The sequence below is a fragment of the Asterias amurensis genome, chromosome 14 (genome assembly GCF_032118995.1).
Source record: "Asterias amurensis chromosome 14, ASM3211899v1".
NCBI classification, from domain to species: Eukaryota; Metazoa; Echinodermata; class Asteroidea; order Forcipulatida; family Asteriidae; genus Asterias; species Asterias amurensis.
In genome coordinates this window covers 15,019,821-15,047,108 of record NC_092661.1, presented here as the reverse complement: position 1 = coordinate 15,047,108, position 27,288 = coordinate 15,019,821, and the positions used below count along the sequence as shown (strand labels likewise).

The following is a 27,288-nucleotide window of genomic DNA, read 5'->3' as shown; positions in this document are numbered from 1 at the left end:
ATAAAAAACAAAACATGTTTAGCATCCCCAGCTTGCTTCCCTTTTTTTTTTTACTCCTTTTTCTTTTCTTTTTTAAATGAAAAAGAAGGATACATTTTAACGATCTCTGAAAAAAAAAACCCCCAAAAAACAGGTATGACACTGCTCAAGGGTTCGAATCCCACCCTGGTAATATGTCTGTAATTTTTTATTTCACAGAAATCGAGTAAGTACTGAGTATACAGTGCTATTTCACGGGTAAGCGGCGAATTTTGGCTTCTGCGCATGCGTACTTCACATTACTAGGCATTCTAGGCTTACAAGGCTGGCGCAGAAATTCGGCACTTGCACGTAAGCGGGGAATCGTGATCGTAAGCGCAAAATTTGGCGGTAAGCAGAGCCATGAAATTGGGCCCAGCTGGTTGTCTTTAAAAATTGGTCGGGTGGCCATTTTGGAAGAAGTACATCAAAAAGTCACTCCTCCTTCCTTTTTAAAAAAAAAGGCAGGACGCTTAACATTATTTATTTTTTTGCTGAATAGAGATGGTAACATCATGGGGGTCATTTTTGTCCTGGTCCAGGACTCCTGATAGGCAACCGTTGTATTCTAATCGTGTTCGAGGTACCCCAGCCGGAATGCTCTCAATGAATATATTCAAACATGGGTCTGGAGAGGAGCCAAATAGTCAACTTAAAAAAACAAAACCTTTCCAATAGATTAGTTTGGTACAATATGGCTGGATGTTACATAATTGTGAAGTCTGGCATCACTACACAATTAAACTACTGATTGCAATATTGAAGACTAGTCTTACCAGGTAGTATGTACCTTTAGCGTAAAATACCGGTTTCCACACTTTAGGAAGAAAGTCAAAACAAAAAAGACTCTCTCATTGCATAGAATTGTGCGATTTCAGATGCCTGAGAGAAGGTTTCAGGCATGAGAAACTGTTTCTCAGATTGAGTATTTCCAATTACCAATTATATTCTTCCTGCATGGACTAAGACACTCAGAATTTTTAACAATATCTCAAACACGCAACCACCCTTTCGAAATGAAACTTTCACAGGTTAGTTTGGTTGTATTATATCTACATTTATATAGGATTAAAACAATCAAACGGCTCCACAAACCAAAGGAATACATTCCCTTTAACTCAGCCCTTTTTGCCCGGCCACACACAGATTCAATCCAAAAGAGAAAGTGCTCATTCCACGCATACCCACTCCAAAACCACAACACAGATTTCCTGAATCTTTTACAAAGCTTAGTTCAGCAGCAAAATCACAGACAAAAGGATTCAACTTTTTTAGTCGAAACCTGTCCAAGGATTTACTTCATCTTCAAACAATCCACGCTGGCTGTAATAAAGAACAAGTTTCTCAACCCCCCCCCCCCCCACCACCCACCGGTAATATGTAATAACACCTCTGTGATTACAGCTTGCTTTCTTCCCGTCCCGTTTCTTTGTGACTGTTTGAATTCACCACTGTTGGGGCACTTTGTCCGCTTCTTTACCCAACCGACCCTAGTTTGTTTTGATCCCTCGATGCTGGATGCTGGAGTCATTTTAAAGACGGATGAGGGTTAACCAAGGGTTAACTGGGGTTAACGTGAAGCTTGTTAAGGGAGGGTCAACCAACTGTCTGTCCTTGGAAATATAAATTTGCTAGAGTAACTGCTACTTCACTGGTAGTGTGTTTGAGTTGTCTGGGAACCTTCAGAGGGGAATTCAGTAAATATATTGTGTAACTGGAATGCCACTGTTTGTTACAACAGCAGAGCTGGGGAAAATAGCTTGCATGGAGCTAGGGCACACACTGGGACATACATGTACATATGCATACATGACAAAACACAGTGGCACACACTAGCACCATGCACTTAATAGTTAATCCTATAAATGTATCAGTCAAAGAATGACCAGAGCAACTACATGTAGTCAAAACATTGAGACAAAGGCAACGAGAAGTCCCCTCAATCCACTGTAGCTAATGCAGTAGTACTGACCAACTTTCTAATTTCCGCCCAGGTAGTAGTTAATACGCAGGACAGTTCTTTTCAGTGCTGACAAGTCTCTCGAATTCCAAAAATCTATTTTTTTTTACTGCAACTGAAACCAAAACATCACAGGGATGGCCGACATTGCCAAATTCTTAACTCTTCAAACTCAAGCTCACTCCTACAACATCTTCAAAAACACAAGACACAATTACCAACCAGAGTGTTTTCAACCATCCAATAGCGCCTAACTCAAGCATATGGATCTCAATAACTTTTCCTCACTAGAACAAGGTTTAAACAATACAAAAAGAGCTTACAAAAAAAAATACAAACAAATGCCTATGTTGGAAAACAACAATGTCATGTGCACTTTTGCTGCCGCATTCTCCAGTTTTGTTTTTCAACATTTTATCTATTTTTATTTTTATTTTATTTATTTTTTATTTTTTTATTTTGTTTGGGGGGGCGGGTGTACATGTATGATGTAGCTGTTATCAGCATATTTGTCTATGCCCAATCGAACCAGCAATAGTCTAGTCACTGTTTGTGTTGACCCTATTCTTGATTGCATGAGGGCGCTTTCAACAATGCGATTCCTCCTTACATCGTTTTATCTTATTTTGACAGCCTGTAAAATGTTTTCTTGTATCAATTACCAAATAGATAATAAGAATACAAAACACAAAAGACAAAACAAGCTGACGTTACTTCACTTGTTTTGCATCATACAGTTGGTTCACAAACGCCCTCACAAGTTCAAAACCACTGCGAATTGAAGCCAAGTTTAAGAGTTTTAAGTTGGAGTCCTTGGTTGAACACAAGCCAACAGTGGATCCAGAGGGGGTAATGACAGACAATTCAACAGCTAGGCTAAACAAAGTTTACATAAGAAAGTTTGGCTTCCTGGACAAAACCAAACTGCAGAGGGCAGCATTACCAACATTAACAGTTAGAGTTAAACTCAAGAGAAAACAAATGTGACAAAATGGCAAACTATACATCACATAAATGAGAATTATGTGCTCTTTCCAATACCGGTAGTTCACAATTTGAAATAACCCACAACACCAACAGCAATTGTCATGTTCCCCCTATGCATTTGTCAAAGTATTGATACAACCATACATTTTCCCCAGAGAGAAGTGCTGGTTACGAGACAAAAATTACTCTGCCCCTCTCAGAGTGAAGTTCAAGGCTTGCAATTTGTTGGGTTATATTTTTATTTGCAAGGCTTATAATGGTGCAGTAAGCACCATGCCGGCAAAGGCACAGGAACAGTGTTGATGTACCCTGACCACTCAGGCGAATATCAGGCCTGGAATTTCATCTTTGAAAGGGCAAGGCCATTTTCATTTTGCAAAAAGGCACTTCCATTGGAAAATCTTACAGTCAATGGGAATCTTTTGCCGGGGGCACTGAGGCCAAGACCAGGGGCAACAAAGACGATGACCTTCGTGGACTGTGTGTAATTCCCGGCCTGGAGTATGCACCGCAGGACTTGTACCTCAGAATCTTTACTGGACTGGGATTTTATTTACAAGACCAGTATCAAAATGAGACGAGACTGGAATCAAAATGAGAACATATTTTTCTTCTTCATTTGAAAAATATTCTAAGAGAAGATTAATCTCTCTTCTGTTTTATTGGTGATACTCTGCAGAAATGAAAGATATTTGTGTGAGACAGACTCAACATTTGCACATCATTTCTTGTGACAAAGATGTTGAATTGAAAAGCAAAAAAACCCAAACCAAGACCACTGGACGTGTCCTGTATTGAGTTTACTGGCCCGACACTGAAATCACTGGCCTCAGGCCGGTCGTCCAATTCAAGCCCTGATAATAGTTCATTATTTTAAAAGATTATAGCCCAGTGCCTTCCCTATCCTTAAATAGACATAATTCCGGTCTGCAACGATGACAAAGTCAACATAGCATTCCAACGCCCACATGTTGCTTATTTGCATCACTAATAGAGCAAATCCCTGACATTACAATCATAAACCATCATTTGTTTAGTTGTTTATTTGCTTGTTTGTTTGTTTGTTTTCAACAGAGCATGACCAACTAATCTGATGACATTGACATTTTTACGGTTTATTAGTTGTATTGTGTGTTGTTGGTTTTGTTGTTTTTTATTTGCTTTTTTATTGACATTTGGCAACAAGGGCATGGAAATGAAATTATTTTTCCATAAAAACAATGCTCTAAAAACAATGATTTAAAACAATGATATAATAATCTGGTACCCTCAATCTATATTATGGTCACAGATTCTCAGGTCAATGCTGGCAGTCGCCACATGTATCCTTAGTCTTGGTTTTAAAAGGCTTGTGTTGGAAAAGCTTTTTGTGGTGTGCTACAGGCTCATAGGATGGTGGCGTCCTCTGTTGGTGATGATTTCTTTTGTACAAGAGCATGTTCCCTGTCGCAAAAATAAAATGCAACTCCCAAGGAAACTGCACTTGAATCTGAAAGGCACTGGACACATCTGGTGATTGTCAAAGACCAATATTTCCACCTGGTGTATCCCAGCATATGAATGAAATAGCAAATCTGTGAACATTTTGACTCTATAACATTGGTCATCGAAGTTACAAGAGAATAATAAAAGAAAAAAACACCCTTGTTGCGGAAAATGTTGGTGTTTTCAGATGCCTAATAAAAGGCTTTTTTTACGTTACTTCAGAAGGAACCGTTTCTCACAATGTTTTATACTTTCAACAGCTCTCCATTGCTCGTCACCAAGTCAGTTTTGTGCTCACAATTATTTGGAGTAATTATCAATAGTGTCCAGTGCCTTTAACCATAGAGCAAGCTTTAACTTTCTGCAGCCCTTGAGGTATGACAGGTGCCATCCATATAGGGATCCAGTTTCCCTATGAATCAGCATGCCCAATTTGTTACACCTCCTATTTACAAGGTCTACTGGTCACCTCATTAAATTGTTCATGCCTGGATGCACGTGGTTAGAGCATTGAGGCTTTTTTCGGTCTCCGCCTGGTACCAGACCATGATGAGCAAACCATGGAGGGAAGGTACACATGACAGTATCAACAGGGTCCTTGAGTTTTGAAAGAGTAAATGATTTTACCATAATGCTAGATATGTCACAGTCACACAACCAACCTGTGAAAATTTCAACAAATCACATTGATCACCTTCGTTTAGTGAAAACAACGAGAGAAAATTTACAACGTTTTATCAGGATCTTGTGCACATTTTATGAGTAATTTTCATTGCAGGAATCAAAAAGCAATGGTGATCAACATGACGTAACCTTTGTTTACAAAAAGAGCGACCTTATACATTCCAGGGCATTTCCTGGCAGGCAAGACACTGCACTAGTCATATAGTGATTTTCACTTTTTGTGAGACTGCAGGGCTGGTTCTTTATAAAGGCGCTGGACACATTTGGTAATTGTCAAAATCTCACTTGATGTAACCCAACATATGCATAAAATGGCAAATTCGATGACCAATTTAGCCCAAATTTTCACAGGTTTGTTATTTTCTGCATAAGACGCGGGATACCCAAAGTTAGAGTACTGACCAGTGTTGATTTCATAAAGCACTAAGATTCATCTTAAGATGACTTTGCCATTAGTGATTCGTATTGTGACATCACACATTGCTTAGCAATTAAGATTGATTTGAACCTGAGATAAATCTTAACTCTTTGAGAAACCAACCCCTGGGGTGGATTTCACAAAGAGTTAGGACTAGTCTTTTCTCGAGTTAGGACCAGTTACTCGTCCTTACTTAGGACTATCCATGCAATTTGTATATCTCCTAGGTTAGGACTAGTCCTAACTCTTTGTGAAATTGACCCCTGGTCTTTTACAATTACCAAGGATGTCCAGTGGAACTAATGAGCTTACTGTACCATGGGGGCGTAATTAATAGCCCTTCCTTCCTGTGTACAAGTGCCTCTTCTCATGTGCCCCCTTTTCATGGAAGAGGGGTACCCTCTCTTCTGGCTACTACAACCCTTAGATATAAACAAAACAATAAACTGTAACATCCTCCCTGTTGGAATACTGGGAATCACACCCATGACACATATTAGAAATGATTAGCTCATCAGAGGCAGCTACCCACCCACATTCAAGCAGCTCCTTCATTGGAGACACTTTTAAAACATTACTTAAAACCCATGTTTTTTGTCAATCTGGTTATAGGCCTAGCGCTTAGAAACTTTCGTATTTAGCGCTCTTTAAATGTTGTAACTATTATTATTATTACTAGGTATGGTATTGGTCTTTCTATAGAGCAAGGGTCTTTCAAACAACAAAATAGCATTGATAATTTGTTACTGGGTTAATTTGACTCTTTGGTGGTTTGGGTGTACATATATACCATCATTCACAACCATTGTTAACGAACAAATGTTATAAGGCCCATTCACACGAGCGCTGCAAACGAGGGTCCCGTGCGATTTCATAACATCGATGTTATGAAATCGCAAATCCACGTCGTGTGAATGCTATGTATGTTACGAAATTACCTGGGTCCCGTGTTGTTCATAACACAGATCGAGACCTCCTCCAAAAAATCGCATCGATGTTATAATCATGGGGAGCCATCGTCTGAACCGAATGCCTGCGATCGTAACGAGGGACCGCTGCGTTGACACGTGTAGAACTATGGAGGAAGAAATGGGCGAACTATAGCATGCATATACATGTACATGTACATACACGTGATGTATATCTGCTCAACGCTGGACAACGATCGTTTGGCTGGTGGGTTTTGTGGCCGGATGCTAGACCAGTCCAAACCTTGAAGCAAAAACATCGTTCAATCGGGAGCAGAATACGTCTTTTGGCAAAGCTTTTCGATGTTTTAATTCACCATTTGTTATGTCTCATCAATAATTCCATATCTACAAAACATTTTCATTCAACAATGTAGCGTTTTTAACGTCAAAAACTCTATTTGAATCGTGAAATTTTGTGTTTTTCTTCGACTCGAACATGACTCGACGTTGCTGGATCGCTGCATTTCAAGACAAGCTCAAACCTTGAATCAAAAACATCGTTCATTCGGAAGCAGAATACGTCATTTGGTTAAGCTTTTCGATGTTTTAATTCATTATTTGGTATGTGTCATCAATAACTTCATATCTATAAAGCATTTCCATTCAACAATGTAGCATTTTTAACGTCCAAAAAGCTATTTGAATCGTGTTTTTCTTTTTTTAGCTTCGAAAACGTAACCCCCTTCCCGCCGGCCGCCGGGATGAGAGTTACGTTATCGCAAATGTTTGTAAAATATTCTACATTTTATGTGACTTAAAATGAAATTGATTTCAATGAAATTGTATTATTTTATTCCTTTTAACTGTAATCGCTTGTAGACTTTAGTCCATGCAGTCAAGCCTACCCAAACGAGGGACGTATGTTTACATGAGTGTGTGTGTGTGTGTAGTGTGAATGCTCGCTAAAAAATCGCACGCGGTAAAGGTGACAGACGGCTGGCGCCCTTAACCAGGGACCCTCGTTTGCAGCGCTCGTGTGAATGGGCCTATAGACCAACTTCACTGAAATTTAACATTGTTGTTACATGAATTACACTGGTTCCACCACTTCCACAAAGAATAGTAATTACAGTTCTTTTAATAACTATCAATATAAACCACAAGGGAAACTGACTGGGTGATCCCCTAGCTGCCGCTTCCCAGGTTGTATCGTAATTTGGGTGTGATCCCTGGCTACACGGCAGTTAACGGTTGTATGGCTTCTGACTGGCACCCCTGAACAAAGATATTGACAAAATAGGGACACCGCCAATATAGGGCTAGATAGCTCAGTTGGTAGAGCGCCGGCACGTTAATCCGGAGGTCGTTGGTTCGAATCCCACTCTAGTCAATTCTTTGTTCAACCCCAAAAATCTTTTAATAACTAATAAGACCATTCATGGTTTAGCACCAATAGGCCCCCAATGTACAGCCAGGAGCTCAAAAACCATGATATCACTCTCTGTTCTTTTGCTATATTAAAAGGAAAACAAATGTGTTATGATTACAACAACTTTCATATTGCTAAAAAACACAAAAAATATTTACCATTTCAGTTTCCCTGTTGGTTTACTACTTGATACAAAATAAACAAGGATAAATATTTAAATTAGTTCAATGGAGTGATTTCATTCAAGTTGATCTTTAAATCTCCATGCATTAAACTGAAGTATACTATGGTTTGGTTTCGGACAGCTACACTTCCTGTATACATACAAAATACATCATCCATTCTAAAAATACATGACACACATGAGTTGAGACCCAGGGGAGCGTTAACCATCAGTTATTGGATTACCGGGGATGTGGTTAAGAACTGTAATCCCCCATCACCCCCCCCCCCCCTCCCCCACACCACACACCTCCAAATCAGCTTTCCAATCCTCAGCTGTTTCAAATTCAACAACACTCCCTCCGACCATGTTTCCTCTATGCTCAGACCATGGCGCTATAAAAACTCAGACTAAAAAAGACATTCCTTTCTCTTTGCTCAGACCATGAAGCAAGGCAAACCATTGAGGACCATTAAACTGTGACGTGAATTATCTGGTCTGGTCTAAAAGATGGTCTGGTCTAAATGCTTTATCAAAAATAAAAATAAAAACCTGCCCTTTCCAGGGGCTGCAAAAGAGCTAGATGTATCCAACCATAGTCCAACCAGATGGTCAACTCCAAATTATTTAAATATTATTTAAAATTTACCAAGTCAGTTTCCTTTTCTGGTTTATTACTTGACATTTGCATCACAAAAGTTCAGCACATTTGTAACTTTAAATGAGCGAATAGTTCATTGCGAGTTTTTGACTTCAAATGTCACTTTGCATTGCAATAGCATGAAGTATGAACCGCCAACCGGTCTTTTATATTTAGACAATTCGAAATTCCCTAGGTAGCATTTGTTCCCCCAACCACAACTAATAATACTGTCTGTAGACTTTCAGGGAATCCCTCCCCAAACCCGTACTTTTTCTGACTCAATGTTTTCCCCCAGATTCCCAATGACTCAAAAAATTATTATTTCAAGGAAAACCCCACCACATGAATTCTTCCATTAATTTTTGAAATGTTGAATTATAAACTGTTCTATTATTTTAAGACAATTCAAAATTCCCCTTAGCCTCAAACAAGGCTCGATCCTCCTTCCAACAACTAGACTTTCAGGGAATCCCTCCCCAAACCTGTACATTTTCTGACTCAATTATTTCCCCCAGATTCCCAAGTGACTCAAAAAATTATTCTTTCAAGGAAAACCCCACCACAACCATTCATTTATGAAATATTGAAGTATAAACCGTTCTATTATTTTAAGACAATTCAAAATTCCCCTTAGTCTAAAACAAGCCTCGATCCTCCTTCCAACAACTAGACTTTCAAGGAACCCTCCACAAACATGTACTTTTTCTGACACAATGTTTTCCCCCAGATTCCCAATCACTCAGAAAATTATTCTTTCAAAGAAAACCCCACCACATTCGTCCGTTCATTATTCCATCAGCTCACCTCCAACAACCCATCCCCAATTTAACAACCACAATAATAACATCTCAGTTATTTCCTTCCAAATGAAGGACCAAAGTGACTCAGAATAAATCTTCTCACAGCTTGATAGCAATTTGCAACAAGGAGAAAATTTATCTTTTTTTTTTACTGACATAATAAGTGGCAAATTTCTTTTCTGTTAATGGTTCAGTGACAGAAGCCCCCTGCCAGTGAGGTTGTTTTGATAACATGGAAGTACCCTGCCTTCTCAGTGGGTGACGGGGCTATCTTTGCCCTTGATTTAAAGTCACTAGGCCAACACAAAAAAACACATAATTATATGTAAAGTGTCCATGCCCGCTTCCTCTTTAGAGGCCGCCTCCTCTGTATTTTCTCTTAAATAAAAAAAAAGAAGGAATTATTGTTACTATTTGTTTTATTCTTAAAAAAGGATGCATTTTAATGGTCTGATACAGAGTGTCGGTTTGAGGCCCAGTTGTGACACTTGTGTCCTTAAGCGAGACACTTAACCATTGCTTCGTCCTTCGGATGGGACTTAAAGCCGTTGGTCCTGTGTGTTGTGTAACGCATGCAAAAGAACCCAGTGTGGTGTGGTTGGGTTGATCTGGAAGATTTTCAACAGTGCTGCTATCGTTAAATAGTAATGTGCGCGGCGAGGAGACGTGGAGCGGGGGATTGCAATAGTTGAGTAATGATAGTTGCTAACAACGCCTTGCACCAAGACTAGTCATTAGGATGATGTCATCGTAAACATCCTTTTCATTTGTAATCTACTCTGTACAGAGTTTCTGTTCCTGCTGCCCCAATTGTCGTCACCTATGAAACCTGACACAAACCTGAAAATAGTTATTTTTTGAAATTGAAGATTTTTCGGGAAATCCTGGGACCCCGGCAGATCATTGTGATTTTGGTTTCTGTCACTTTCTAATGGCAACAGGTTGTTTAGTTTGAATTGAGCAATTGCACAACGAGGAACACACCCTCCACAGAACGTGTATCCTATTTTGGCAGTTCTTTTAGTAAATATCTTCCTGTAGCGTACATTTTGACTGTGTAAAGTGTGCTCTGCATTGTGCAAGAAGTAAATTTTTCTCTTTTGAAAGCAAACAAAATCAGTTAAATGTGCCAGTTGGTTGAGAACAAAGTGCTGTTCACATGATGTTGATTGCATAATAACAATACAATTCATTTATATGGCGCATAATGCAGTCTGAGCCTCTATAATGCGCAATCACAAAACCTCAAACAATGACATAATGTAAATAATTGATATTAATTTTGGTTTTTACCCATACACCGATGTGTGTTCGTATACAAATATTGACTGCTTCGAGTGCTATGGTTAAAACAGTCAATATTTGTTTTATAACACCCCAAATGACTGTACTATTAAGTTACAGACCTGAATGCTACAATCCACGGAAAACGCGAATGCAGATTGCGAAAGCTTTTACTGTGCTGCATGTAGTGTCATGTAATCCGAACTGGTTACAGACTATTAATTTATCATCCTCGTACACGCAACGGACGTCTGGGTACTGCACGCCGTGTGATAGTCTTCGGACTAGCGCACGGCAAACCGATGGCACTATCACTCGGCCGTCATCTAGTAAAACTAAGACATATCATGTGGCGCGCTCTAAACCAATGAAAAGGCAGAATATTGGTAAGGGGTGTTATAACACTGTATACTCGGTACTTTCCCAAGTTCTGCAAAAAAGTATCAAAGACATTTTAATCAGGTGGGATTCGAACCCACAACCCTCTAGCTACCTGGCAACCTCGGTAGTCTAGTTGGTAAGACACTGCTCTAGAATTGCCAGGGTTGTGGGTTTGAATCCCACCCGAGTAAAATGCCTGTGATATTTTTTCACACAGGACTCGAGAGTACTGAGTAAACAGTGCTAACACACATTGGTGTATGGGTAAAAACAAAATTAATATTCTTTATCCCCGATGCAAATTTAACATCTATTATATATAAACAATTGATAAAACATCTTGGCAAACGAAAAGAGACTATTAATTAGATTGAGTGCAATAGTCAAATAAAAAATAAATAAAAGCTTGTATATAACATAAATGTCCTTATATACTAGTATAGAAATGTCTATTCTTAAAGCCATTGGACCCTTTCGGTAAACAGTGTTGTCCAAGGCCCACACTTTGTGTACCACAACTTCTATATCAAATAACAAACCTGTGAAAGTTTAGGCTCAATCGGTCATCGGAGTCGGGAGAAAACAATGGAAAAACCCACCCATGTTTCCGCGCGTTTCGCCGTGTCATGACATGTGGTTAAAATAAATCCGTAATTCTCGTTACGAAGTAAAGCATTTCATGGACTAATATTTCAAGAGAAGTCTTTCACCATTACCTTCTGTAAACCCTGTAAATTATTTGTAAATCTGTGAACTTTTTTTTTTTTTTCTGTACCGAAAGGGTCCAATGGCTTTAAACTAAATAACTTTTATTGAGTGTCCTTTACATAACAAAGGGGCTATTCACTAAAACCAACTTTGATGATTACCAGCAACATTTGCCCATTTACTACAATACAAGCGTCTCATCTACGTAACTGCCACCGAGATAGGAGGACAAGCCTTTGGTCAAACTAGTCGCAGATGAACAGCTGGTAAAAACATCGGCAAAGAGGGGTGTACATTATTTATAAAAAAGTAAACAAATAGGGGCAAGTGGTTGAATCGATTGTTAAAATAAATATTCAACTTTTGAATGCAGGGCCTAAACTGTGAATCATGTAGGGTCTACATTTTGTCAAACCATGGACAAACCTTATTAATTTTGTTTTTTTCCTCATGCACCGATGTGTGTTAGCACTGTATACTCAGTACTTTCCAAAGTCGTGTGAAAATCAAAATATCACAGGCATGTTACTCGGGTGGGATTCGAACCCACGACCGTCGAACCTACAGGTTTATTAGGGGCGATACATGTATATAACTCAACTTTATTTAAATTAGACTGACTTTCTCCGACATCAGCAAAATAAAATCTTATCAAAAGTCCAAATCAGAACCAGGTCAGACGAAGAAAAAAGGCACACAGGGGATGATGTATCAGTGCTGTCACATGATAATACATCTAGAGAGGTATTTTTCAAATAAAAAAACTGGAGTTTAGAATGCTTGGGGCATGTCTGTCTGGCTCAGTGACATGTGTGTGTGTGTGTCAGGCAACGATAAAACCCTCTCGTAACACCAAATGTGATAGGAACAGGGTGGCATTATACATTAACCAGGACTTTTTCCAGAGCAGTACTTTAAAGGCACTGGACACTACTTGTAATTAGCTGAAAATTTACTTGTAACGCGCGATAGAGAGCTGTTGATAGTATAAAACATTGTGAGAATTGGCTTCCTCTGCAGTAACTTAGTCTTTGAGAAAGAGGTAATTTCTCACTCAAATATTTAAAGACTTCAGGCCTGAAACTGTTTGTTAGGCACCTGAAAGCTCACAAAATTATGCAAAAAGTTTCTTTTTCCCCCTCCATTATTCTCTTGCAAGTTCGTGACCAATTGAGTAAAAATTTTCACAGGTGTTTTTTTCTTCTTGTTATTTTATGCATATTCTGGAATGGATACACCAAGTGAGAATACTGGTCTTTGAGTTTGACAATAACGAAACGTGTCCAATGCCTTTAAGGCTAGCGTTGGTACTGTAGACATCATCAGACGAAATTGTGAATGACAAATGCTGGGTTATGATGTGTGAAGCCCATGATGACCCTGCCCCTCTATACCAAAGTGATAGAAACAAGTTTGGCAGACCAGGAATTTGTCAGGGTTGGTAAACTATTAGCGTAGGGTATTGTAGACATCATTGGGAGGCAAATTGTGAATGACAACGTTGCTTGACAAACCCTCCCCTATAAATCCCAAAGTGGTAGGAGCCATGTTCTGAACGAGGGTTGTAAAAAAAAAATGGCCAGCTACAACATGTAACAGAGGACCATTCAATGTCAATCCAAGCTGGCTAATTCAGTGTTGACTATAATAAGAATCCATCAAATTTTTATTCAGTAAAAAAGGAAACTGGTAGACTAGTGAATGACAAGTTGACTGGTCCTGCTGGCTGGTCATTAAAAAAAAAAGGAAAAAAGGGCAAATCGTGGGTTGGGGCTCCAACTTTATACTTAGAAAATGAATGTTCATTCTTGCCAAATACTTTGAAAACCACTCTTGATCAATAAACCCCATTTGCCAGTCATGAGCTCCAACATATGCAAAAGCAATTTAATGACATCAATACAAACTGCACTAATGATCTTAAAGGCTGAGCAGACAACATCCTGATGCACATTTCTTTGTAACAGGGGTCCTCCTATTCTGGCCAAATGCCAATAAAAGCCATTTCACATGAGGCAATTTACAGACATATTACCAGTTCCAGGCAATCTCCAAGAAGAAAAGTCACTCACATTTCAATGTTCATCTACTTTTCTTGTGGATCGTAAGACAATGTTCAAAATAATGACCCATGTGCTACCAAAGTGGTCCTTCGCAGGCATTGCAGTTGGTTGCCTCCAAGTTGTCACGTTACTAATAAGGCCCCAAGTTTCCCGAATGAGTATAAATTGCTCCAGAAATTATTACTCAAAGTGCAGAACAATGGACAAACTGTGTACGTGGCTGAACTTAAAACCACTCACAAAAACTCTGAGGTTAAAAAATTGTTACCAGACACAGAAGACAATTGACCCGAGTTATTAACCTTAGTCCCCAAAAGAAATGACTTTAAAGACAGAGACCTGTAATAAATACTGTCAAACTGTGGAGAAGAATTCTAACCGGCCTTGCGCTTAAAGCTTTATGTAAACTGTCCCACAGGGCTAATAAAAAAGTTGAGTATTACTTGCGCAAGTAATGGAAGATTTAGTAGCTCAGATTTTAAATATGTTCTTTTGGGGGTCCTTTTATATCCTTCTAATGTACTGTGTGTAGCAATCAAACAACCAGTTCATTTGTCAAATGAAGTTACACATTTTAAAAATGCACTACCTAGTACTCCAAACATTTTAAACTTGAGTCAGTTTGTAGTGCCCAACTGGGGCAAATTGAGAAACGGCGCTTACTGGCATTTTTTATATAGACAATGTACACAGTACGTCAGGCTAGTGTGAAGTTAGGGAAGTTCCTACATCAAAGGGAACCATGTATACATTGTAGCTGGCTATGAAGAGCGAACTACACTTCACCTTTGCATAAAATGACTTCTGAACCTTAATGTGGTGGATAACTTAGACAATATTTATTTATGTTTTTTTTTCTGGTAAAAAATGGCAGGGTGCCAAAGTACAACATTTGGCAAACCAATACTTGATAAAATGAATTCATTGATCAGAATTGTGTATTGAAAGAACACATTGCCCCTGACAGGAATCTCATTTATGCCATTTCCTCTTTCTATGAATTCAATAACCTCCCTGTCTTTCTATTTTCTGAAGCTCCTTTTGTCTAGCTTGATTGTTTATTTCCTACATGACATCCGTGGCTAAAATAAAACAACCAAGCTATACTAAATCTGGCTGATAATTTAATAGTATTAATTTAATAGTATTAACACTTTACAACTACTTGTCTTCTAAAAAATAACTTGTTTATGTTCATAGCATTAGCAGGGCTAGAGTTTGATGAGAAAAATCTGCAAATTTTATACTGGACCACATAATTTATTTTACAACAAGACCAGAATCCAGATGAGTTGAACAAGCGCTCAGAGAAGATCGATGATTTTTGTTCATATATAAAGTGACTTTGATACCCTTAGAAAGTATATATTTTAATAAGGGACATGTCACACGAGGCAATTTACGGGCAACCACTTCCAGGCAATCTCCAAGAAGAAAAGCCATTCCCATTTGAATGTTAATTTTTTTTTTCTTTTGTGGATTGTAAGACAATGTTTTAAAATTTACTCGTGTGCTACCAAAGTGGTCCTGTAGCATGCACTGTAGTTGGTTGCCTGCAAGTTGCCTGCAAAAGTTGCCTCGTGTGACAAGGCCCTAAGAGATGTGAAATATAGTTATCACTTCCTTCCTCCATCCATCACAATACAGTCAAGATTTTCTTCACAAAGATGAGAGGTACTTTATTCAATTGTAAAACACAAGACTGTTATAGTTGTTGCGATAACGTAACCCTCCAGCCTTTTGCTAAAATCACAAGACTTGGGGCCTGCAGTCAAGTGTTAATTTGGATCCCTACATTACATAGTCACACATATCGGAATGAAGACAAGCCCTGCCTAACATTAACAATAAGATATTTTTTAAGATACAAACATTAAATGTAAACCCTGTTCCTCCAAGATTTCTTCGCAACACCACTTTATAATCAAAAACCATTTTTCAGAATCAGAAGATGATAAAATAAATAATCGGAAATCACAAGGATCGGAAGCATTCTTTAGAAGATCAACAACAATAAATTATCGGAAATACAAGAAACTCACCGGAGGAGTAAGAGGAACATCGGAGCCTCCTCGCAGAGAGCTCTCCCAGTCCGAGAAGGAATGCATCCGCCTCGGCTCAGATGGCTGAGAGATTTGTATCGATCCCACGTCTGCAAATCGGACTGTTGCCGTCTTGTTCCGTCGGGGCCAGCGACGATCCAAAGACTTGGACCGCTGTCTGGGCTTCTTAGATGTCACAAGAATGCTGTCTTTAGCCATGGTGGTAAGAAAGTAGGTAACTCAACAAATTTGAAGCAAGGAAATGTTTTAGTCTCGTAGTAGAAATCCCATCATGTGTCTTATCATGCATCCACACAAAAAAACAGTCAACTGACGTCTAGGCTTCCGTCCAAGAACAACATTCAAAACTCTTAAATCCAGAGAAGAAAACCAAAGAGAATCACCTCTGCACTCTGTCAGGGTACCAGTAGTTATCAGCAACGATCAGAAACCAAATGTCAATACCCTCCAGAAAAGATTTATCTCAGATTCTTCCGTCCTTTATCTTCCTGAAAGTGAGACAGGGTTGAATTCCTTGAGAGTAGAGAGATGATCAAGCTGCCCTTTCTTTAAAGACATTTCATCTTACAGCAGCCAGCTAGTGGGGAGAAGGAGTTCTTGAACTTCTGAGTCAGAGACTCCACAGATAGACCCAAGCACTTTATAAAAGCCGATTCCAGCAGCACTTGAAAACCCCACACAAAGATTGTATCAGCTTTGAAAAAAAACCTCACAAGGCCCTGTCAAGCTGGTAAAACAAAAACAAAGTCCCATCAGCAGAGTAAGAGAGGCTACTGCCTGACGACGGAAAGGTAATGTTCACACAGGCTGAAGCTGTTGCAGAGAGCAGGTATGCCACAGCCTCCCCTCATTGATATCTTCTTGTAAATGACCAACCCTCAAAAAACCAAGAAATCACTGACAACCCAAACTGCAGTCTGTCGCCATCCTTCAGATCACACACCCCTACGTCAGAGTACAGTAGTCCAAAAACAATACAGGAGCAGATGATAAGCTCCTCCTTCCTGGGTGATACTATTGCTACAATGAGGAAAAGGAAGTGCAGGGTTTTGTTTCTAAACTGATTAAGGACAGCCTTTGTGGGAGGGACAATAAAGGTGTCATGAGAAGAATAGAATGCCAGCATAAATCGGATTTATTACATGACAGGAAAGACAACTTGTAATCCCAATAAAGGTGATAACTCACTTGATACACTTGGCATGCACATTACTCGATGACTGAAAAATACATGTACATTAGATGACATTAACGTACATGTACATTAGATGACATTAACGTCAAGTATGAACGTCAGATTTTCAAGGTATTTTTTAAAGGGGAAAGTAAACCATTGTGTTTTGGAATGTTAGACTCATTCCCACTATGTATTACCAAGATGCCAAGACCAACTTCTGTTTACCAAATGGGGGCGATCTTGTACCTTCCAGCGCCTTTCTGGAAGGCAAGATGCTACCATATTTTTCATTTGGTGTCACAATTTTTCACACAAATTCAAGAGTCTTTTAGAATAGAAAACCCCCCCCTTTTTTTTTACCCAAACACAAGTTTATCTATCTTTCTGTCAAAGATTCAGACATTTTTATAAGTTGTTATGTGGTATGACTGTTTTAAAGGCAGTGGACACTATTAGTAATTACTCAAAATAATTATTAGCGAAAACCTTACTTGGTAACAAGTAAAGGAGAGCTGTTGAAGGTATAAAACATTGTGAGAAACCACTCCCTCTGAAGTAACGTAGTTTTCGGGAAAGAAGTAATTTTCAACGAATTTGATTTCGAGACCTAGATTTTGAGGTCTTGAAATCAAGCATCTGAAAGGACACAACTTTGTGTGACAGGGTGTTTTTTTCTCACATTATTATCTCGTTATTTTATGCATATGTTGAGATACACCCACTGAGAAGACTGGTCTTTGACAGTTACCAATAGTGTCCAGTGTCTTTAACATTATTTGGAATCTGTCAAACATTTCTGGTATTCCGATCAAGTTCTTCTCATATAAAATTGATGGATTAACAATCTGTCTACTTCCCAAATTATGACAACATTTTTTTTGTTTTATTCTTTATTTTGTATTGTACCCTGGTACATGAACCTGAAAAATATGGCACAGATTGAGTCAGTTCCCTGCGATGTAATTTTGAATGTTGCATAGAAATGGATTCACACGAGTGGTTTTCCAAAGCGCACATTGATTAATAGCTGACAGTTTTCAAGGGACATTTCACACAAAAAAAAGCTGGTTGTATTGAGTGTCTCTTGATAAATATTTTGCATTTGACAGAAGATTGAATTCATAATTCAATTGATAGAAAATTGTACTCCAGGCATTCAACAGTCAAAAGTTTGGGTGTGATCCCTGGCAAAGGGCAGTCAACAGATGGCTTCTAAATGGCATCCCCCATAACAAAGATATTGACAAAATAGGGAGACCACCAACATAAGGCTAGATAACTTAGTTGGTAAAGCACCGGCACGTTAATCCGGAGGTTGTAGGTTCAGGTCCACTTTAGTCAGTTCTTCTTTGCTTAAACCAATCCATGGAACAATGTTTTGAGATCAAAATTATTTAAACAAATTTTCCAAGGCAATTTCCCTAGTGGTTTATTAGGTCTACTTGATAAAACAACTAGTACAGCAACAATTGTCGTTTGAGAAAACTCTTGACTTGTGTCACCACCGAATTTGGTGAAATTGTTCACAGATTGGACACCATTGGTAATTACTCAAAATAATTGTTAGCATAAAAACTTACATGATAACGAGCAATGGAGAGTTGTTGATATTATAAAACATCTGAAGTAATGTAGTTTTCAAAAAAAGAAGTAATTTTCCACAAATTTGATTTCAAGACCTCAGAATTAGATTTTGAGGTCCCGAAATCAAGCATCTGAAAGCACACAACTTGGTGTAACAAGGGTGTTTTTTCTTCCATTATTATCTTGCAACTTCAACGACCAGTTGAGTTCAATTTTCACAGGTTTGTTATTTTATTTTTATGCATATGTTGAGATACATCGAGTGATAAAACTAGTCTTTGACAATTACCAATAGTGTCCAGTGTCTTTAAAGTTCAGTGTTTATTGAAGAGTGAAGAAGGGAAACTATTAAATTCTTCCAGGCAACAATGATGTAATTTCCTTTCGAAATTTATAACAACTATTTTATTATGCCTAATCAGCTCCTAAGTATTATTTGATTATTTTGAATGATATAAAATATATTTTTAAAATACAATGAATTTATTTGGTAGACGCTTCACCCATCCGGTAAATCTCACAAGTTCTGCCATAAACCATAGTTTATTTATCAGGATGTTATGGTTAATAGGGAGCCACATAGCGCCAAATCTGAAGTGTGAGACTTGAGACTACAGGGAGGAGAGGCGATTACAAGAAGCAAGAGGAAGTGGAACTTCCTTCTTTAGGCCCTGTTCACACGAGCACCAGTAACAAAGGTCCTTCATAATGGGTGTAGGTTGTCTGTCACTTTGTTTAATTGAAGTTACTTAACAAACTTTCACTTGGCTATATGAACCGCAAATTTTACCAATGTCTCTTGTTTTTCGGGGGGGGGGGGGGGGGGGGGCAGGTAAAAAGGTCATGATTATTCATTTACTAAACACTTTCTTTGACTATTGTAAGATCCCGTGTATGACAAACCAGTAGAAAATTATATGGTCTTTTAAAAACATTTCGACCCAGTAAAATTTCTGCACTTCAAGTTGGATAGTCTCGTGGAGCTTTTTTGATGTTTCAGCCATTGCTCATTTTACATCTCAAGAATTTATTCCTCCATGTTCAAACTATAAGTATACAGCAAATAAAAACAATTCTTTCGAAAATCCAAGGCACACTTTCAGCTTGTCGACATCTATCTTTCAGCTCCTTCATAAAATGAGTAAATTTTGTCCAGGTGGAAAGTTGAAGTTAGATGTAAACGAACATGGTTTGAACTTCAATAAAATCTCAACAAGGCTATACCCGTAAAAATCTCACCATGATCTTTGATAATCTTTTTTTTTCTTTCTTTTTTAATTGGTCACCTTGTGGCTGTCTAAACAAATTAGTAAACTACCCTTTTTAACCCACTTAGCACACTGAGTCCCTACAGTAAACGGCCTTTCAAACAACATTTCCTAATTGATTAAATACACATTTCGGAGTCCAGTTACTTGCCCCCTCAAGCAACATCTCCCCCAAACCCAATAAGACTTATCAGAGTGACCTCTCCGCCAGAGGTTGTGACCTCCCAGCCAGAGGTCATTGGAGGAAGAATGTCAAGTGCACTCAGGTCTGGCACTGGAATTCACGCAGGCCACGATGGGCCTCTGTTGCCCCTGGTATTGGCCTTGGTGCCCCTTCAAAAGTTTCAAAACGACAATAGTGTTTGTAGGGGCTTGAGCTGATTGAGGTCATACCATTGAAGTCTTTCTCTCTTTTTTTTTCATTTGTCTTTTTTCAATCTCTCTTTTTTTATGCAGCAGACAAAAGAACACAGAGAAATTCTACAGAACAAAAACAAATATAAGAAATAATCGAGACCAAATCAAACAAAGATGAAAGGTTTACAGCACATTAACCTTCAGCCAAAGATCTTATGCTAATACTGTGAAAAAGAACAATTTTAATTTTGTTTCTGTTCCGAAAGTGTCCAATGGCTTTAAGCAAGGTTTTCTGCTTTAGCAGCTCCATGAAATTGTCACTGGTTCTGAGCCATGTATATTTCCAAAAGAAAAAATGGTGGTGGTGGTGGTGGTGGTGGTCCAGTCATTACAAGAATATACTACCAAAATGTGACAGCTACATGCACACAGACTAATTTACTGACAAAACCAAGATATTCAGACTGGTTTAAATGGTTGACCTGATGCCAAGGCCATACTGGTGACCAGAGGACCTTGTGGTCTGATCCTTAGATGGTCTGATGACCCACCAGTTCAAAGCACTCCTTTATACCTCTGTACCTCACACCATTCTTTAAAGGTACTGTTATGGACACTTAAAATATTGGTACAGGTAGTAATTAATAAACAGGACAATTCTTTTCAAAACTGAGAAGTCTCCCAAATCCATGGCAGTAAAATAAAAAGCAAGACAAGTTCTCAAAAGGAACATAATCTATAACACGGCAAGAATACACACATGGTGTTACCACTAAACCAAAAACAAGGTTAAGAATAATTCCAATTATCTAGTTTCATTTAATTTTCATTTATCAATTTAAATTTACTTCATTTATTTTCATTTATCAATTTAAATTTACTTCATTTATGAATGATAGTTGTGAAGCCAAGGACCTCTCAGAAAAGCAAACTTAATCTCTGTACATAGACAATAACCCAATGGATAGAAGACGAGGAAGGAAGTTTCAGCTTTAGATGTGAGAGGGAAATCCCCAGAGAATTATTCCAGGGAAAACAAATGCAATCGCAAGTACAGCTCCTCCCAAAGGCATTGGACACCGTTGGGTATTGTCAACCACCAGTATTTTCCATTGTTGAATCCAAACATATGCATAAAATATTAAACAAACCTGTGAAAATTTGGGCTCAATTGGTCATCGAAGTTGCGAGATAATAATGAAAGAAAAACACCCTTGCTGCACAAATCTGTCTGCTCTCAGATGCCTAATAAAAGGCTCCAGATATTTGAGTGAGAAATTACCTTTTTCTCAGAAATTATGTTACTTCAGAGGGAGCCGTTTCTCACAATGTTTTGTACTATCAACAGCTCTCCAGTTACCAAGTTAGATTTTATGCTAACAATTACTTTAAATAATTACCACTAGTGTCCAGTGCATTTAAAAAGCCAGAGGACCCTATCCTAGCCTCAGCATCTTGGGAGTTTTTGTGGTATGTCTTATAAGTGGCTTGAGTAAAACAAACCAAAATCATGTCTGACCAGTGTTTGTTTTAGAGGGTGCAATTTATGGCCCACATCTAGGAAAAATATCAGGGCATAAAATGTGTGTGACCTGTTACCTCAAGGCTAGAGAAGTGGTTTAAAAGGGTTGATTGTGCCCAAAGGAGAAAGAGTATAAAGTTCAGAAGGGTCAGTTTTTTTAAGGTGTAAAAAGGTTTTTAGAGTGATATACACCAAGGAGACCGCATTGAAGAATTAGAAGAAGAAGAAAAATATTCTGAGTTCCAAATAACTAGTCATACCTGGCTGGTCCGTAAAATTTTGCTGAAAGGAACATTACAGAATTGGTAAGAAAAGAAATTGGTAAGAAAAAAACTTGTCTAAGATCACAGATTTACATAAAACTTAGGCCTATATGTTCTAATGATGATGGTAGTAGAAATAATTTAATCAAGAATGATCCACAATAAGGGAACTGACTCATGTATCATTTTAAATAATTTGGGGTTGAAATAAAAATTGACTATTAGAGCAGGATTTGAACAGCTACTACCTTCTGATTATCATCCTGGCGCTCTTACCAACTCAAATATCTAGGAAAGTATCCTCCGTGGTAGGACAAACAAACTGAATTGTATTGAATGACTGATTGACTCTTACTTCATTCAGTGGTGTTTAGTTCATTTAATTTTTATTTTAATTTTAATAAAATACTATTCAAATTGCTGCCAGCAGCAGAATTGCATGAACAGTAACACAACTAAAACTCTGGAGTAAAACATTTCAATTATAATTAAAATGACATTTTAAGTCTTTTATACACAAAAACAGAGATGTTTATAAAAACTGTTGAACTGTTGAAAACCTAAGGCACTACTTGTGGAATGACTGTGAACAATCTAGCACATCTAGAAACAATTGACCAGCTTTATGGTCCGACAGGTCAATGACCTCATAACATGGAGGGAAATCCTCCTAAATCCTGGATGGTTTTAGGTTATTCAACTGAAGTTTTTCCGTGCGCAGCCGGTGTATAAATGTAGGAGGAAACGTTTATCATGCCTATAAAATCAGGGATCAAATTTTACAATGGAACGCAGGCTGAAGGCTAGTGATTTCAGCACTGATCATATTGAACTCATGACTTGAAAAATCCAGCAGTCTTGTGCTTTACATTCAAATGTTGACTTTTTAGTCTAGTAAAAAAAGAACCAATTCTGTTGAGTATCAAAATTTAGGCCTTTTAACACACAAGGCAAATCAGATAAGTCGTCCATTAGTGCTTGTTCAAATAAAAACAGCTTTCAGTAGAAAGTTCTTTCTTATTTAGATTCTGGACTTGTAAAATAGATTTTGGTCTGGAAAAATTGTGTGGGATGTGTTCTTACAATGAATGGATTTTTGACCTTTGGAGTACATTATATGGAGTTCAAAACCATAAACTCGCCTTCTGAGCACTCTACCCGGGTCAACGGCAGATCAAAATGTTGTAGTGTGAAAAGGTCAGTCGAGACTGGTACGAACCCATGTCCAAACACAAAGATAATGTGAATTATATGGGTGCTGTACACTACTAAGAAAAACTGCAGCATACAGTGCATAATGCTAAATTCGAAAATACACAACTTTTACAGTGGAGGGGAATTTTTCTTGAACTTTCATACAGTGGAGGGGAACTTTTCTTGAACTTTCATCCTTTGCTCAATCAGATATGGGGAGTCCCAAGGCCTGTCTAGTTATTCTCCCTCCCAATAAAATTGTCTAAATGTTCGAGCATCAATCATGAAAAATGTCCCTACACCTCTCGGCAAAAAGGGACATTTATTTCAGGGCCAATGTCATCCAAAATACACAGAGTTTGAAGTCATCAATAGGGCAATATTTGTACACTTATTGCGCTATCAAATCAGTTTATAATAGAGAACTTTGAGGGCCAACAAAATATTAATGAGGCCGATGCTCTGTTGTTCTCCCTATTTAGTGGGGCATACCCCTATAGTGTTTGATATCTCTCCCTTGAACTCTAAATCAAATAACCACATAGGGAACAAACGATATTGGAACCCAACAAGTGGAGGGTAATTCTTTTTTAATGATGTTCAAATCAGCTCTTTTATCTCAATTGGAATGTTGATTTATTTGTCTCCTTCACAGATATCAAAGTTGTAACAACAAAAAGTTAGCCATCGCAAAAGCAGACAGTTTATTTAATTGTGCTTATTTATTTTTTAATGTAAATTTGGAATACACAATCTGAGAAAAAGTTTCTCAGATTTGACAATATTTTTTTTTTTATAACTTTCTCTAGAACCAATTCAAGGGAATCGTTTCTTAAAAATTTTGGTCATTATGAACAGCTTCAGTGCTCCCTACAAAAAAATGTCATTGTCCTTAATTTTTGTCATTAATTATCAAAAGTATACCCTCCCTTTAAAGGGTGTGTACATCATTGGCAAGATTAAAAATATAGATTTGAAAATATATTCAATGGTATAAAGATGGTCATGGTGGAAACCTTCCTTAGAAATAGTTTTGCTGAAAATGCAAACTTAAGGATATGAGTAAAACAATTGAACTGAAACTTTCAATGGTCTTTAAAAATGAGCAACATTATGCATTTATTTCTCAGTAGCTTTATAAAATATTCTTGCATTCCAGATAAAGTCCAATTCCTACCCAGTATCCACCCCACTACCTCCCCTGTCAGCTCCGCCCACCTCCAAGCTCGTTTACAAGAAGAGGTCATCTAATTAACCCCACCTTATCTCAGCCGAGGGGCAAAAGGTGACCGGAGAAACAATACAGGTCACTGATTGCTCTCAACTATCAGACACAATGGAGGCACACAATTATTTGACATTTGAGAGAAATTCCCCAGTTAGTATTTTTTTCCTTTAGCGCGAGTTAGTCTTAATAACGAGGGTTTTTTTAGATGAAAAAATGTGGCACAATTTATAGAATTAGACATGAAGTCTGGTGGTTTAATGTTGATGGGGAACTGGGGGATTGCTGTGGCAAAGGAGGTACATGTATGCACCCCAACTATTCAGTACTTCAGGAGAGTGTGTCAATGAAATGTCCCTACTTCATATATCACAATCAACCATTGTGCAACTTCTTGATGACCGGGTTCCCTTAAATGCCACGGAGGCGAACTTGAAAACCCCTGTGTCACTTCATATAGCCATCGAGCAAGAAAACACTTAAAGGTAGTTGGAAAATATATGAGAAAAAGGTTTTATTTGAGGCATTATTTTTTCTTCATGAGTTACCGTATGGTTCCTTTTTTTACATCGCGAAGAAACACGGTCGGCCGTTTTGTGGAGTCCAAATTTTGACTCCATAAAATGGCAGAAAGTGTTAGTTCACGGCATAAAGGGAAAACCTTGCAATTTCGATTCATACTTGTGTGGATCTATACTTCTAAATTGTCTTTCCATCCAAATGCATTTCATAAAAAAATTGTTTCAAACACTTTAAAGACCAACTGGACCGATCCAAGGCAACGTGTCCCTTTAAGTGGAGAGAAGACAATGAAGCAACTTCAGTTTTTTTTTTTTTAGATGATGCTGGAGGAAAACAATATTCCAGAGAAAACCCACAGAATCAAGTAGGGACTGAAAATCTTATCCAAAAAGTGCCAGATGTAGATGGCAAGACAAGATACTGCTACGCCAACCTGACCGCCCAGTTTATTTAGATGGGACATTGCTCTATGGTGGGGAGCGCCCATAGAGGATGCTTGAATAATAAGAGGATGGGTTTGGACCACAGAGTGCAGGACCACCTTGCTGTATGAAAACAAGCTGCCAACAATAAACAGTATCAATTGCTTACAGTGATGAAGGCCACAAGATAAGGTTCTAGATATCCAGGAAAGGAAGATGGCCTTCTCTGTAAAAACCAGATGACTTTGTGGGGTCAATGAGCCGAGGCTAATGGGCACAAATCTCCTAATCACTGCGGACTCATTTCACTGACCACAATGCTGGCTTGATGTTTGTACAGTGAGATACTGTTACTCATGACTTAAATTTAATTTGTTGAGAAACGCTTTCTGCAGATTCTGCCGAGAAGGTAATATTCTATTGACTAGATTTACCACCACAGTTATGTTAATGATGATTGTCATGGAGGTGAGCTGAGAGTAATTTCTAACCAAAAATTTATCTGAAACTATAGGCTCTTAGTATCAGGCATGTAACTGCCCATTGGAAAAAAAAAAGAGGAAAATTTTCAAAGGCACAACGCAAGTGCGGAGCGAGGCAGCCGAAATGCCACGGGACACGAGACCCACAATGGTACCCTAGAAAATGTTGAGGTTTATTATGCTCTTAGGTGCATTGTTAGCATGAACTAGGCTTATTTAACATGATTGTTGTTGTACACTGTTGTTGCCAGGCATATATTAGGCTATAAAAAAAAAATCTGAAAAAAAACCCACCCAAAAATCGCGGAAACGCGGAAGAGTTGCATGCCTGTATACTGCATTACTAGGGTTCTCCACATAAGTTGTTTTCAAAATTGTGGGGCATGATGGACCCAAGATGTTCAGGTCAAAGCACACTGAATTGAAAAACGTCTTCTGAATGTTGTCTGTATACTTTGTGTTTACCTCGCAATCGGGAACATTACCTAGGAAAGGGTTTTCCCTGGAATAATTCTTTGGGGTTTGTCTCGACCACATCAAAAATGGAAGAAGTCCTTGGCTTTCACAACCAGAATAAAATGGAAATTGACAATTTAACTCCCAATCTCCAAAACCATTTCTTACGCTCCTGAGGGAGAATGAGAACCTGCTTAACCTCATCCAAGATATGAACATTTTAATAATTGAATTTAAGGGATCTGAAGATTACAGCCGAGGCCCCGAAACGTTGACCGGCCGCTTTTATGCCAAGGGCGTTGTTTTTAAGGAAACAATTCACAAGTGGTCTCTTGTGATATTAAATGGTTTTCCATTCCTGTCTGGCGTCCAGGCGTAGGGCTCAGGTTGTAATGTTTAATTTCCAGTTCAAAAGTTCAATAATTAAAGGCACACAAAGATTCCTGAAAACAATGAAGAAAAATTGTGCCAATCTGAGAGTCGCACAAGTTGGACATGGAAGACATAATTGTAAATTGTAAGTTTTTGAAACTGTTTGATTGTTAAATTAAAACCTATGTAATTTGTGAATTTTTTTTAAAAGGTCAACATATTTGAGATATTGCTGAAGATCTGGAGCAGTTCAGGATAATATCCGTATTTGGAATACACAATTCGAGAATTGTTTCATGCAGAAACAATTCTCAGATTGGAATGTGTTTGAATCCCTCCTTCAAAAAAGGAATTGTTTCCTAAAATGTTATAATTATTCAGTGCTTCCAACCAAATAAGTTTTTATGGTCGTTAATTGTTGGAGTAATATACCAATACGCTCCCTTT

At 38.2% G+C, this 27,288-nt stretch overlaps 1 protein-coding gene across 4 annotated transcripts in view; it reads right to left on the bottom strand.

The window, feature by feature from the left end:
• LOC139946972 (uncharacterized) overlaps positions 1–27,288 on the bottom strand; it is a 145,324-nt gene that overhangs the window by 66,640 nt on the left and 51,396 nt on the right. The window contains exon 1 of one of the 4 annotated variants that reach the window (XM_071944771.1): positions 15,977–16,838. The exons of the other annotated variants lie outside the window; for them this stretch is intronic. Coding sequence (XP_071800872.1) covers positions 15,977–16,195 — 219 coding nt within the window. The 5' untranslated portion in view covers positions 16,196–16,838. Of the gene's footprint in view, positions 1–15,976; positions 16,839–27,288 lie in introns of those variants that run through there. 4 annotated transcript variants of the gene reach the window in all.